The sequence below is a fragment of the Acanthopagrus latus genome, chromosome 16 (genome assembly GCF_904848185.1).
Source record: "Acanthopagrus latus isolate v.2019 chromosome 16, fAcaLat1.1, whole genome shotgun sequence".
NCBI classification, from domain to species: domain Eukaryota; kingdom Metazoa; phylum Chordata; class Actinopteri; order Spariformes; family Sparidae; genus Acanthopagrus; species Acanthopagrus latus.
In genome coordinates this window covers 9,026,879-9,040,576 of record NC_051054.1, presented here as the reverse complement: position 1 = coordinate 9,040,576, position 13,698 = coordinate 9,026,879, and the positions used below count along the sequence as shown (strand labels likewise).

General features: G+C 43.8%; 1 protein-coding gene across 5 annotated transcripts in view; it reads right to left on the bottom strand.

Moving 5' to 3' along the window:
- fermt2 (fermitin family member 2) overlaps window positions 1-13,698 on the bottom strand; it is a 42,031-nt gene that overhangs the window by 3,774 nt on the left and 24,559 nt on the right. For 2 of the 5 annotated variants that reach the window (XM_037071762.1, XM_037071763.1), the window contains exons 5-15: window positions 12,193-12,225; window positions 10,301-10,526; window positions 10,032-10,134; window positions 9,320-9,427; window positions 6,338-6,472; window positions 5,699-5,748; window positions 4,961-5,085; window positions 4,723-4,829; window positions 4,415-4,633; window positions 1,711-1,731; window positions 125-249 (exon numbers count right to left, since the gene is read on the bottom strand). In XM_037071762.1, coding sequence (XP_036927657.1) covers window positions 125-249; window positions 1,711-1,731; window positions 4,415-4,633; window positions 4,723-4,829; window positions 4,961-5,085; window positions 5,699-5,748; window positions 6,338-6,472; window positions 9,320-9,427; window positions 10,032-10,134; window positions 10,301-10,526; window positions 12,193-12,225 — 1,252 coding nt within the window. The remainder of the gene's footprint in view (window positions 1-124; window positions 250-1,710; window positions 1,732-4,414; window positions 4,634-4,722; window positions 4,830-4,960; window positions 5,086-5,698; window positions 5,749-6,337; window positions 6,473-9,319; window positions 9,428-10,031; window positions 10,135-10,300; window positions 10,527-12,192; window positions 12,226-13,698) is intronic. The other 3 variants (XM_037071764.1, XM_037071765.1, XM_037071766.1) reach the window with 3 other exon arrangements.

Sequence of the window (13,698 nt, the reverse complement as noted above, 5' to 3'; positions counted from 1 at the left end):
AATGAGCACTCGTAATAGCTGTTTTACTAGATTTTCCACATTCAGGGATTTTATCTTCTGGGTATAGGCATGGATTTGTTATCATAGAATATAAAAGACATTTAACAGGTATGACCAAACGTACTTGGCAAGGAAATGAGTGATTCCAAACTCAGGCAGGGACTGCCACGCCTGGATGAAGCGCATCTTGGCCTCGATGAGACTCATCTGGGCCACGTTCTGGTGGGCTTCAAGGATCCGGGCGGAAATCTGACAAATACACAATCGCACTCATTACACACACAACTTTAGACTCCAAACTTTTATAACAAATGCATCCCATCGCCACACTTCAACCACCTGATGCACCCATGTCCAAACACACACACACGCACACACACACTGTGTAAACAAGCCGTGGCTGCTTCCATAAAGCCATCAGCACAGAAACTGTAAGCCAATAACCAGAGAGCTGTCACAGTAACAGTCTACTTCACACGGCACAGACAAACAAATATGAACCGATGAGCCCCCCGAGGAGCCAGACTAGAGTTAATGAGCCAAAAAAGCTGCCAGTCTGTGCGAGCGTGCATGCATGTGTGTATTCAACTAGGGGGAGCAGTGTATCACCTGGAGTGACCTGCCTTCTAAGAGTTTGAGGGTTATGGATGCGCTTTTCTTGGTTTGTGATCGCAGTTTAAAAACCAGCAGACGTAATTTATCCATCACAGTGAACTTCATTTCGAAAAACTCCCACATGCTTCAGCCAGATGCCGATTTGCGCTGCATTCTCAAGCTGTGTCATAAAAATAAAATTTAGAAGGAAAAAACAAATCAAATGTGGGTGTCGGGGATTTGTGGATGAGCTCGATCATTTCGTTGTTGTGCGGAAGCAATTTAGAGACTTGTTGCAGCTTCTCGAGAGCACATCCACATAAAAATAAGACAACAAACAAAAAGATCTTTACTGTGATGGATTCCTGGCATTCAAGGTTTATAGTCTTTCATATTGTACAGACAGAAAAGTAAAAACACATTAAAGCTTCTATCAATCTAAGAAAACTTCTGAGTCGTTCTGAAAAATGGTTGGTTTGTTGAATATGGAACTTAAATTTAATGGGCTAAAACATGCATAGAGCCTGCGAGGTCCATTTATTTGACTGAATATCCTGTTTTTTTGTACCTTCTCTGCTTTTCCATACCACTAACGTAGCAACACAAACGCCCAGTGGTTGTATTGATAAGAGGTGCACTAATCTACCTGCCAGGGACTGGAATCAGGCAGTTTTCTGCAATAACGGCTGTGATCGTGGCGGGCAGGTCAGTGTCAGACATCCAATTCATTACCGGTCACATCTACACATATGCTGTCTGCTAACTGACGGCTGGCCAATTTTTATTAGTTCTTTATTAGCCAGTGTTTTATTTGGAACATACAAATTGGGTTTTCCATCAAAAGAAGGCTGGAAAAATCGATGCATCTCTTTTATAGATTAAAGTGTCCATTCCATGTCTGATGGCTCCCGAAAAACATTAAACGGATGACAAACACACTAACACCAAGGATCTATTCTATTGTGACTACCGGCCACTATGACATGACAGCTGCGTTACTGATGGTTAGGTGAGGCGACCCGGACACAAAAAGTGTTCAGAGCTTGCACATTCATGCACACACACAAGGTATCTAAGACTTAAAAAGGCACCCGGTGGACACATGACTCAACTTACCAAGTCCCTGATAGAGCCTGGCTGAAGATGGGAGGAGGGAATGGAAGAGGGACACGGAGGAATGAAGGAGGCGCAAACAACAGGAGAGAAAAGAAGGAAAGATTGGACAAAGAGAACAGGCAAGTAAGATCAATGTCGAAGGGAGAAGATCCAAAAACAAAGTAGGAGGTCAAAATTGCAAAAACAGAAACGCAGTGGGGAAAGGGGATGTTGGGAGTCATGCAGTATTCAGCCACAGGAGGGAGAGAGAGAGCACAACAGCAGTCAGATTCTGTCATTTATGAGAGAAAAGAGGGAGTTTACACAAAAATTTGTGTGGTTCATCGTCCAGGAAGTGGGAGCAGTACATTACAGGTCTAAATAATGTCTGTTTATTGTTAACAAGCCTTCACAATGAGGCCATTAAAATAATCACACAGCTTCTCCTTAATTCCCCTTTCATCCACAAGATGGTGGTGTGTACTAAGCAGCACCGGGATGAAGGAGTGCCATGACACCGTCCTCCAGGAGTTTATTATCATGTCGCCAATGTTTGCTTTTCTCTGGTGTAAACGTATAGATTTGACCAGAGGCCACACTGGTCCAACTAATCTAAAAATTGTGTGTGTGTGTATGTATCCGCCGGGAGCTGCCGCACGGAAGTCTCTCCGGACCAGTCCTGAAACAGGAAGTCCAGTGTAAGGGAGGTGGGGAGGGGTCGCGGGCTTTTCCCAGACAGTTTTTCCCGCGCAGCATTCTCGGGCATGGCTCATTTCCTGGTGCCCCACGCCCTCTACACGCAAGTACACATGTGCATGAGTGTGTGTGTGCGGGCACATACACATATCGTACATAATGCCACGACTATTTCATGTTGCGCCTGGGGATACCCCCGATCAGAGCGGGACTGGGAGTGATAAAGAACACACTGCCCCAGACAGACACACACCCTTGTCCTAGAAAAGCTCCCTGTTCATGCTAGCTTCTATTCCAGGCAAAGTATTATGTCATGCAAGTTTTTTTCCCATTTGTCCTTCTGAGAAAAGCTGACACATGATATTTGAGTTTTATGTCCATATTCTAAAGAATATGGGTCAGTGGACAGTGGACTGTGACATCTGAGCAGCTCACGATTTCAACCAAGATAAAACAACAGCGATCATGTTTCACATTGGATAACCACAGGTCATAAGGTTTTGATGGCGCGCAGAATGATTAATGTTTCATCTTTGATTTAAATGCTGGGCTGGTTAGCGTCTTAGACTGTAGAATATCTTCAGAATCATGTTTCAGATTTACAGGAAGAACCAATGAAATAAATCCTCTGAGGCAAATAACAGTAGAGAAAGATCTGAATGCTTGTGGAGCAGAAGCTAACCAAGGAGTGGACCAGTACTTGTCTCTCTACTGGACCAACACAGTGACACGACAACGTGGGTTACATGAGGAACACAGAAGCTGGTCTTTCGCTACAAGGAGTCATATTGTCAAGATTTGGGTTTCAGATTTCTAAGATCACCTCTCATTGAGATATAAGTCTTTAAAAGAGAATCATGACTCATCTTTTTCTCTCAAACCCACAATAGAGGGATTTCCTGAGTGAAAAGGGAGGACAAGTGACACATAACGAGAAAGAGAACTGAAACTGTATTGAGCACTTCTGTCATTTTCAGTTCATTCTTAATTTTTTTTAGCAGCGCAGTGTGTGAAAGCGCATTTTCTGAACAGTGACGTACAGAGATTACAGCAGTCCCATATGAATGGGAACACAAATATCACAGAGACAAGAACAAGCCTGATTTCTATTGTGGCCCACTAGAAGAACTTGCCTACAGCACACAGACTCAACCAGCCACGTTAACGACCATGTGCAAGACCTGAATCAATCTTCCTGTCCACCTCTCCCTCTCTTTAGACATCCAGTATATTTCAGGCTTTGGCCCAGACTGTTCCTGAGTCATCACTTACTGTACCATCGACACCCTCCAAATATCTCTTTAACCTCCTAGCAACATTCCACTTTTCTACTACAACTTAAACAAATCCAGATTGAGTGAGTAAGCTACGAGGAGGTAACACCCGCCTCCTCCCTCCCTCCCTCCCTCACCCATCCCCAGCTAACACGGCTATGGCAGCCGTGTGCTCAGCTGTTCCATTGTACACACACCAGCCTGTTGCTTGCATGCAAATCCGCTGGGCACATTGTGGACTTTACCTAACGCTTGCAAGAAAGTCAATTCATTCTCAGTGCGTAAGCCTCACACCTGGTTGTTAAAATGTTTGCCGCGGTCGCTCCTTAGCGTTGTGTTTCGACAAATACATTCTGGTTCTTGCCAGATTAATTTATCACCTACACGCTCAATGACTGAGATCTCCACTCGTCTGTCTCCAAGCACAAAGGCTGGCGCGGAGGAAGTATCCATTACAGTCCGATATGAAGCAGCTCTACTGTACTCTTGTTGAGTGGTTTGGATGTCTGCTGTCCTGGTTTCCCCTCGGACAGAGGGGTGGGGGTGGGGAGAAGGAATGGAGGGAAGAGGAGGAGAGTTAAAGAGGGGGGAGTAGAGGGAGGCTGCATTCCAGTGCAAGACAAGCCCGATGCCAGGAGGCGCCCATCTGGGAAGCATCAGACGCTGTTCGTCTAAACTCCACAACCGACTCATCAAACAAGTACACAAGCTCACACAATACACAGTGACAGAAAGACAGTGTGCCGAAGGCTTACCTGCTTGTTCTTGTACTTCTTCAGGTAGCGCGGGGACACCAGGCACTCTGGGTTGATGTCTGTGGTGATTGGCTCAATGAACTGAGGGTCAGGGTTCATGTGTTGCATCTTGAGGAAGGACAGAATGTTCTGGACCTCCAGGTTGTAAGAGCTGTCGGCCATGGTCTTGCCTTTGGAGGCCAAGCGACACGCAGCCATCCAGTGGGCGTACTGTTTCTCCTGGAGTAGAGGAAAGTCAAACACTGATATTTAGGAATCGGCCAAAAAGAAAAACGATCGTAAATGGTGCACTAAAACTTGAGTCTTACTGTGTCACACCGGAGCCAGATCTCATTCATGCCATCAGCCACAGGGATTAGCAACTTGATGTTGAATTTCTGACCCGAGATGTTAACATCTGGAGTTACCTCACAACCTACGCATGGAAGCCAAAATGCAGAGTGGGAGAAGAGGCCAAAAGGTCACACCCATTCTTTAAAAACACCACCATATGTATCATTAACATTCCTGCATGGATATGAAATGACATCTCCTGTGTGTTCGCACCTCTAAGATTCATTTGGTGAGCAGGTGTCCCATGTGCTTCCTCTTTGCTCTTGTAACAGGAAATTGTGATGTCCTTGAACGTGCACCAGTATTGCTTATAGCCCTTCAGTGTCAGTTTCTTGGGTCTGGAAAATATATAAAACAGACAGAGGTAGACATGTTAGACTTCAGATGGAAAAAAAACCCACCCCCTTTTCTTTATTAGTGGTCAAGAGGGAGAGTGGGGGAGGGGAGATCATAGAGGAGTTCAAAAGGAGGGAGGAGAAAAAGAGGGCATCTCAAATGCAACGTCAGCGAGGTGAACAGGAAAAGGAGCCAGCGTTGGATGTGAACATTAATGGAAAACCATTAGAGAGGAAATGCCTCTTCATATCGCCCCCTGTGGTTTATACATTTTATGAGACAACCACCCCAGGGGCCACCTGCCTGTCAGCAGAGGCTTGAAGCCAAAAATGAATATGGTTAAAAATATGCTTGGTCCAAGTGTAATCACTTTGAAAAGCTAAACTGAAAGCTCAGCCTGCAAATGCCCTTTGGCAAAGAATGCTGCCTATTATACTGATGCAAACCAGACAACAGCTTGCTCATTTAGCCCCAAAACTTTTTATTTCCTGCTTCTTTGACAGAGTCAGCATCTTTTGGACAAATGCAATCTTTGCACGCACTCAAGCACAGTTGTTTTTGATAACAGTGCAAGTGCATGGGGTCTGGATGAGGTGGCTGTGGATGTGGACGTACTTGAAGACTTTGACGTAGTCCGCTAGCTCAGGAATGGACGTGATGTCACCCTAACAGAAAAGAACAAAAAAAAAACAAAAAAACACAGTTAGTTAGTATGAACCTGGAAAATTTTAATGTTAAAGTGGTTAAAAAGAATCAAAACAATGACCTCAGACTCAACTCTGTACACTTTCAATGTCACTACTCAGTAGAGCTTGCTAAAGAAAACACTTCTTATGCAATATCTCAAAGCTCAGTTTCCTCCGATAAGCTGTATAAACTTCACAAGTTCTTAAAGTCAGTCGCGGCTGCTATAATAATGGACACACATTTTCGACGTGTTCAGCCTGTGCTGGGTTTATTTGCGTAAGTGTCAAATATCTCACACCCCCTTTTGTCTTTTGTCAGATGCAGGCCTCATAAACAGCAGCGTGAAACTTTGCACTCTCAGGGAAATTCATCGTCATTTCCCCTCCTCACTGTACAGTGTCTGTAGGTTTCCGCTCCTGTTTAATTATCCACGATGACAGAAGACGTCATCATCATACAATAGAGAAACAGAAGGTCAAACGCACTGCCAAGCCGCGACAATTTGGGAATTTGTAACCTGCGACCAAAAGGTATTTCCTGCAGTGATTGTGAAAGCTGTTGTCGTACCAGTGTGTTGGACGTCTTCCCTCCCTCCAGAGTAATCTCCAGGTCTGACAGGGCCGCATCCACCTCATCCACCTCCTTCTCGCTGTTATTCATGTGGTTGTCTGAAGACATGATTGACAGCTTGTTGATGTGGTACTGAGAAAAACAAAGAAATAGTCCTAGTTAGGATCATTTTTCATACATGTTTTGAGCACTTCATTTTCTGTGTTAAACCAGGGATTCTACACATGTACATGGTATTTATAGCACAAGCAATAGATTTGAAAATATTACAGGATAGTGTAAAGAGATTCATGAAACAGTTTAATGATTTCAAAACCTTTCACAATCTAGAAATCATCTAATTATCCTCATATGTATGAGAGCAGAGGCTAGTTGAAAAAAGTTTATGATTCTGTGAGAAAGCTGTCAAGGTCCTTTCACAGCACAGCTACAGCCTACAATCTTCAAGTTCCAGAATGTTTCTATGCACGAGATTCGCCTTCAACAACCATTGCAAGATATCGACGCAACAAAAGAGCAGGACGGCAGAGGAAGCGATACACTTTGCTAGAAATTGTTAGCTGTTCCGACACCTTCATCAAAAACTTTTACTGATATCCATAAAAGTTTCCTGCTATGTGTGCTACCGACGCATAAACCCTCCAACTTTGTCTTATAAAAGTGAATTGGTCTGTGATAATTGCCACATAAATACTTTAACATGTGTTGGCTTTTATGTTAGCAAGTGCTGCCCAGTATGCACCATTGAGTTTACCAGCGATGAAACAATGATTTTTTTTTTTAACTTTGAAAGAGATGAAGATGAGTTGACTAGTTTCAGGAGGGAGGAGAGGGTGAAGTGGCTGGTGATGACTCACTGAGAGAACTGAGCTTGTACAACATGCTCTCTCAGCACGTCTTTAAACTGTAACAGGCTCTGAAAATGGTTCTCCTGTGAACGCATGTTAAACTAGAATAAGAAACATTCTTTAGAAACCTCAAACACTGATTCAGCAGGATGGGGCCATTATTGAGAACTCAGGATGTTCCTAAATGACCGTCCCTGACACTTTCCCCGGTTTAAACTTAAGCTTTAAGCAGTCAGAAAGCAGTCATAAGTAGACACAATTTATCTGCCATCAGAAACTTATCATATTCTTCCATCACAAAATCATATCTTTAAATGCTGCGGAAATGTGATGCTCCTTGTGACATGTATTATGAACAAACAAATAAACACACAATCTTAAAGGAAGGTGCCTGATCATTCAATCATGTCATTATCCAATTCATTGTGTACATTAGAACATAAAACAAGATCAATAATTCTAGCAAGGCTAGTAACATTTAACAGACTAATCACCCACATCTATCCTGAGAACCTGACCATGTTTCCCTCTCAGTGTGAGTCACAGACACTAAATACAACTTGTTGACAAATGGCATTTATAATGTCAACCCCTCAACAACCCCCCACCAATATATGAATGAACAGCTGTCGAGAGAGTGAGAGATACAGAGGCAGAGTACGAGGAAGATATGTGAGGCTTTAACCAGCTACGGTTACAGAATGTAGGACAAAGGGCTCGACATGACGCTCCACTCCTCCGCCTATTTCATCCTGACAGTCTTTTAAAAACTAGGGGGAGGGGGTTGTTTCCGGTTCGGTTTTATGAGTGGCTGAGGTACAATGTCCAACCTATGCCCCAAAGGTCAGTCACTTTTTCTTGACTCCTGACTACCTCATTTATATGTGCTGGTAACATTAAACATCCAGATAATAGCATCATAGCAACATTCTGGTTGTAGACAATCATGCTCTGTATTTAGACCCCATGTATCACCAGTGAAACATTAGCTAAAATCCCCTGAGCTCATAGTATCCAGCTGAAACATAGTAGCAGCTAGCAAACCGCTAACAGACAGGTAGTGACAGAGTAGCCGCCAGTCTAAACACCCAACTCGGATTAGCATCTCTCTCAGGAAGAGTAACAAGAAACCAGTTAAGAGTAATTATAACCGGTCTGATGAAACACACCTTACACCTCAGAGTGTAAGAGGGCTTTTAGAAGAATGTGAGCAGGTCTATGAGACAGGGTCTCGCCGGGGGGTCGGGTGGTCTGGGCCGAGGCACTGGGTGCTGTGGCCCGAGATACTCTATAATTACCCCGGGGGTGAGGACAGGGTGGCGTCCTCAGGTCTTGGCACTCGCAGTTTATGAGGGTCAGGAATAGCAAGTGCACCACCCCCAGGGTACAGGGGGCTACCTGAGGGGGCTAAAGGGCGTCACATCTGTATATCACTTCCACTTCTTCCCATTTCTCCTCCGTCTCCTTAGACGAGACTCAAAAATAATTTGTGTGTTAACTTGATTTGTGTGACTCTATGTTCAGATCTTCAGCAAGCCCCCTCAAGTTTTGATGGATAAGGATCAACTTAGGATAATTTAATGTTGTAAGAATACATCAACATGAACATTTAGGAAAACTAGGATATAACGTTTTATCTTCTTTGTCTGATGACTCACATAGTCTGGTTTCCAGGCATTAAAAGTGAAACTTGCCTCACGTAGACAAAAAGTGGGGTACATTCATGTCTTTAAAGTTAATTGCTTTCATTATTTGTTCAAAAGCCTAATGACTCTTCTTTTTCTGTTAACTATGACTCAGAAATAAAAGGTAATTGATTGAGATTCAGGCAAATGGAGAGGCCCATTGGGAATAATGTGTGATAATGCCCCCATTAACTCTTCTGCATCACTGTACAATAGCCAAGTTTTAATATGCATGCAGCGGCAGATCTGGCAGCCATATGGCTCAGCTCTGGGCCGGACGCCCATCCAATTCATTAGCTTGTGGTTGAAAAGGCAATGTGCCCATCGACGAATGAAAAAAGGACTGCGGGTCTTTAGATTTCAGACCCTGACAAAACAACGCTGTAACGGGAAAACTGAGATCAGGCATTCACACACAGAGACACACACACACACTCTCTCTTTACCTGCAGGGCAGCAAACATCATCATTTCCTCCTCCGTGCACTCAATTTCCTCCAGCAGGATGGCCCACTTGGCCTGTTCATAGAGCTGGTTCACTCGGATGGCATCATACTGTGGGGAGACGTTAACAAGCAAACGAACAAGCTGTGAGTAAACACAGTCTTAAGCTCTCTGATACACTCAACTATATTTGGAAGAATCACTAATAAGAAGACATAAGTGGCATCATGACTGTTTTTTCAAAAACAGAGCACTGCACCAGCACTGTATTTCTATAACACTGCTGGCTTTGATTCTTGAGCAACTACCCTCAAGTAGAGATGAGTAGTGGACTACAAAAATCTGGTAAGATCACTTTCTCTAACACCATCATTTTTTAAATATTTTTTAATTGATATTTTTTTTCACATTTTGGGAAGTAGACGTGTAAACAGACTTAGATGTGTAAAGACGATGGAGGTCCCTGTCAAAGTACGTACATTTTTACTTTTATAGGCTCCAACATCCATAAAATTATTCTTAAAATGCGTTTGATCAGAATCACACTGACGAACATGCCTGTAGTAGCATCTAAGATGGCTGTGCTCACTGGGGACCCTATTACACAACTCTGATATGAGTCATTTACTGGCAGATTATGACCTTTACAAACGACCTTAGGGATTCCATTTTCAGGCTGAAACTGTATTTTTGTTTGTTCGTGTGTGGGACGCACCTTAGGGTTGAGGTCAAAGAAACTGTGGTATTTGAACCTCAGCAGCAGCACCTCATTCTCCTTTACATCCTGCTCCATCAGAGACCTGGATGAGTCCAACCACCTGTACACAGAAAATTAACATATCCTCAGAGATAATCTCTCTGCAGCCTTCTGCAAGCCTTTTTGGTCAGCTGCACAGCTCTAAATATACTCCAATCCCACCACAGCACTTTCAACTACGAGCAGTTTTACCAAACCACCAAACCACTAAGCAAAGTTCATCTCACCCCTGGTTGATTTTGGCTTTATCCAGAAGGGATTGGGGCTTGTAGAGTTTGACCAGGATGTCTGGTGAGGAGATTGGCTGGCTGACAGCGAGGATGCTGGGATTGCCCTCAGAAAGGGGGCTGTCCCCGAACCAGGCAGAGGTGGGCGACAGCGGGCTGCCATCTCTGGAGTCATAGGTGGGGGTCATAGTCTTACTGTACAAGCCAGGGCTGGAGTAGATGCTCCCTGAAAACACACAGCCACCAGTTAAAATCACATTAATGTAAAGAAGAATATTAATTACATAACTTATAAGTGAATCTAACTGTTCTTTCACACTGAATCATCAGTCTGTAAGAAGTGTACATTCACAAATACTATACATCTACAAACAGCATCACTAAGTGAAAAAAGAGGGGTGTGTATTTTAAAACAGCACACGCACACACGTACACACACACACTTGCAGCCTAGCCAGGCCAGCTAGCAGTCAACATCACCACGTGACTATCAGCCCACACTTTGCAGATGAGTGGCTTCAACAATGTCCTCCTGCTGATGGCGGGATTGATGTGGATCAGCATGCAGATGTTGCAGAACATGATCGGGGTCGCCCACTTACTCACAGTCAAAAAACCTGCAGGAATGCACTGCACACAGCAAACTACTGCACAATGCGCCACAGAGAGGAGAGAGGGAACGGAAACATACAGGAGGAGGACACATGGACTATGATGAAAAAACATGTTTGTTTTTTTTAATTTTATAACACATCTTGATTGAAAAAAGCAATTTAAATGTTAAAGTATCTGTCTATTTTCCTTTTAAATTACTCTGGATTTTGGCTGAAACAAGCTGTTTGCACTTCCTGTTGGTTGGCCTTGTGGGAGCATTTTTGTCCCCATACCCCTCCAGCCCCTCTCTCCCTCTGCAGGGCCTAGGTCAAGAAGCAACACTGGCTAAACCTCTAAATCCCTTCTGAAATCAGGAAGTGGGCTTGGTTTGTGTTTGTGAGTGTGCACGTGTGTGTGTGTGTTTGTGTTTGCGAGCTGAGGTCATGAGAACAGAGTGCTGGGCTATGGCCACCCATCCCTTGTGGGGGGGAAGGGTGTTATTCAGTGGTTCCTTCAAGGTTTTTCCACTAATGCTGAGTTCATCAGGTCAGGGAGAGTACTCCCATCCACCATAGAGTCTCTCTTGAGGAATCCCAAATATCCAGAAAGATGTGCAAGTTGAAAGCTGGCAGCCCATTAAAAACACAACAAGGCCTCCCGTCCATCCTGTTTACGGACTATCTCATACAGACTAAGAGGCACAAAGAATGTTAGCATGACTTGACTCCCTAATGCTCCCACACTGGGGATTCATTGAGGGTTTAGATGGATGGAGTTGGACCACCACAGGCTGTTAAGACTAGAAGTAAACCAAGACAGGGTTGTCAATAAATGAAAGTGTCTCTTGTGGATTCGATTTTCATGTAAAGCTCGTTGTGTGCGGTCTATTGGTTGTGGTGTGTATTCATGATTACATGGACCAACAGGAGTTATCCTATAATAAAGAAACTATAGCAAAATTATTTATGACCGTCTCAGTAAACACTGCTTTCACAAAAAGTGATCAGCTATCCTGCAAAACAGTCAGCAGGAGCAGTGAGCAGGCCTCAAGTGAGCTAATTTCTAATGAGATGCGAAGCGTCTATCATGTGACAACCCGAATCAGCTGACTTCCTCTGTGCAGGGGCAGTCAGGTGACTCGGCTTCTAGTCCAAAAGGTTACACATGTCATGTGACCTCAACACTCCAGCTCCAGCTGAGGGAGGGGCAGTTGAGCGGTGGAGGGAAGGGAGGAAGGGGAAGGCGAGGGCGAGGAAGCAGTGCCGAAGAGTAAAGGACAGAGGAAGAGGAAAGCTTACCTTTGACAGGTCCGATGTATATTATCTCAGAGGCTAGGATGAAAGGAGAAAGAGTAAGAGAGGGAAAGACAGGAAAGAGGTGGAAGGGAAGAAGCGAAATGGGAACAAAACATCAAGTGGACAGATTTAGGATACTGAAAACTCTACGAGGACAGGAGGAAATAGAAAAAGACAAAAGTAGAGAAATACAAGAATGGGGAGATCCGTGGCATTTCCACGGGCACTGCCAACTGCTCGCCTCAAAGTGGCCGATGACTCAGTTTAGCCTCTTTCGCAGAGGGAGGTCACCCTGGAATGACTAGTGAGGTTCTGTCGTTTTCCATCCACCCCATTCATAGCAATCCAATGCAGCATGACTGATTGAAAACACAGGCGAGGCGTTGGTCAACGTGACCCAGCCCTGCATGTATAAACTGCATCACAAATAGAAATCACTGGCTCTCTGAGGTATGTCATTCTCCGCACTGACAGCGGAGATAATTAGATACAACAGTCACGTCAAGCTGTGGTAGAACCCAGAGGGACTCAATGGACTGGCATCATGGCCAACATCAGTCCAAGTTGTGACAACAGCTGAGGATTAGTAACATGTTTTTTGTTTTTTTTTCAAGAAAAATGACCAATTCTGTGGGCACTTGACATGACAGACAGACAGACAGGGGACAGGGAGTTTCCTACAATAAACACTACACTGAAGGGTAGAGGTTAAGGTTTTGGAAAAAGATTGCCAGTATAGAGTATAAATAATTGGTCACGTAGTCACCATCCACCCATGTCTGTTCTCAGGTTTGATGTGCAGTACATGTAAAGTACTCTGCACAGTAAGTATCAAAGCCACAACATAAAGAATGTATTTCTTATTTTCAATTTGCTTTACCAGCAGTGTCAACTAGAAACAAGTCATCTTAAACTTGGTTCAACTGAAAGCCAAAAGGCCCTTGAAAGCAAAGGTAAGTGGAGAAAAATCTAGCTAAATAATGATCATTTCATTACCAAATGAACAATTAATCAAACAAGCCTCAGAATAGTAATTCTAAAAAGTGCAAATCAGGAGTTCCTAAAGTTTAAGGTGATCAAAAGTCTTATTTCGTCCAAATAATCCATAACCCAAAGATATTCAGTTTTCTATCAAAAAAGACACAAAATCAGATAAAAACTTATCTGAGAGGCTGGATTCCATGAATTCTTGTCATTTCTTGCTTGAAATTGAGTAATGGATTCATCGCTGCAGCTCTAAATATGATTAGAGTATCTAAAAGAATTTTCTCTAATCAGTGAGAGCATGGTTGAGGAGAAGTGAGCCCTCCTTTATTTCATCTCTACAGTGCTGTGGAGTGTGCAGAAGGAGCTGGCTGTACAGTGCTGCAGTTCTGACTGCATCGCTGCCTCCAAGCAAAGACTTGTGACTCCTATCAGGCAATCTGAGCGGAGCGGTCAGTCCTTCTCTACAAGGGACAAAATAACGCCTTACAACTTGGCAATGAGATAAACTCTCTGACTGAAGCA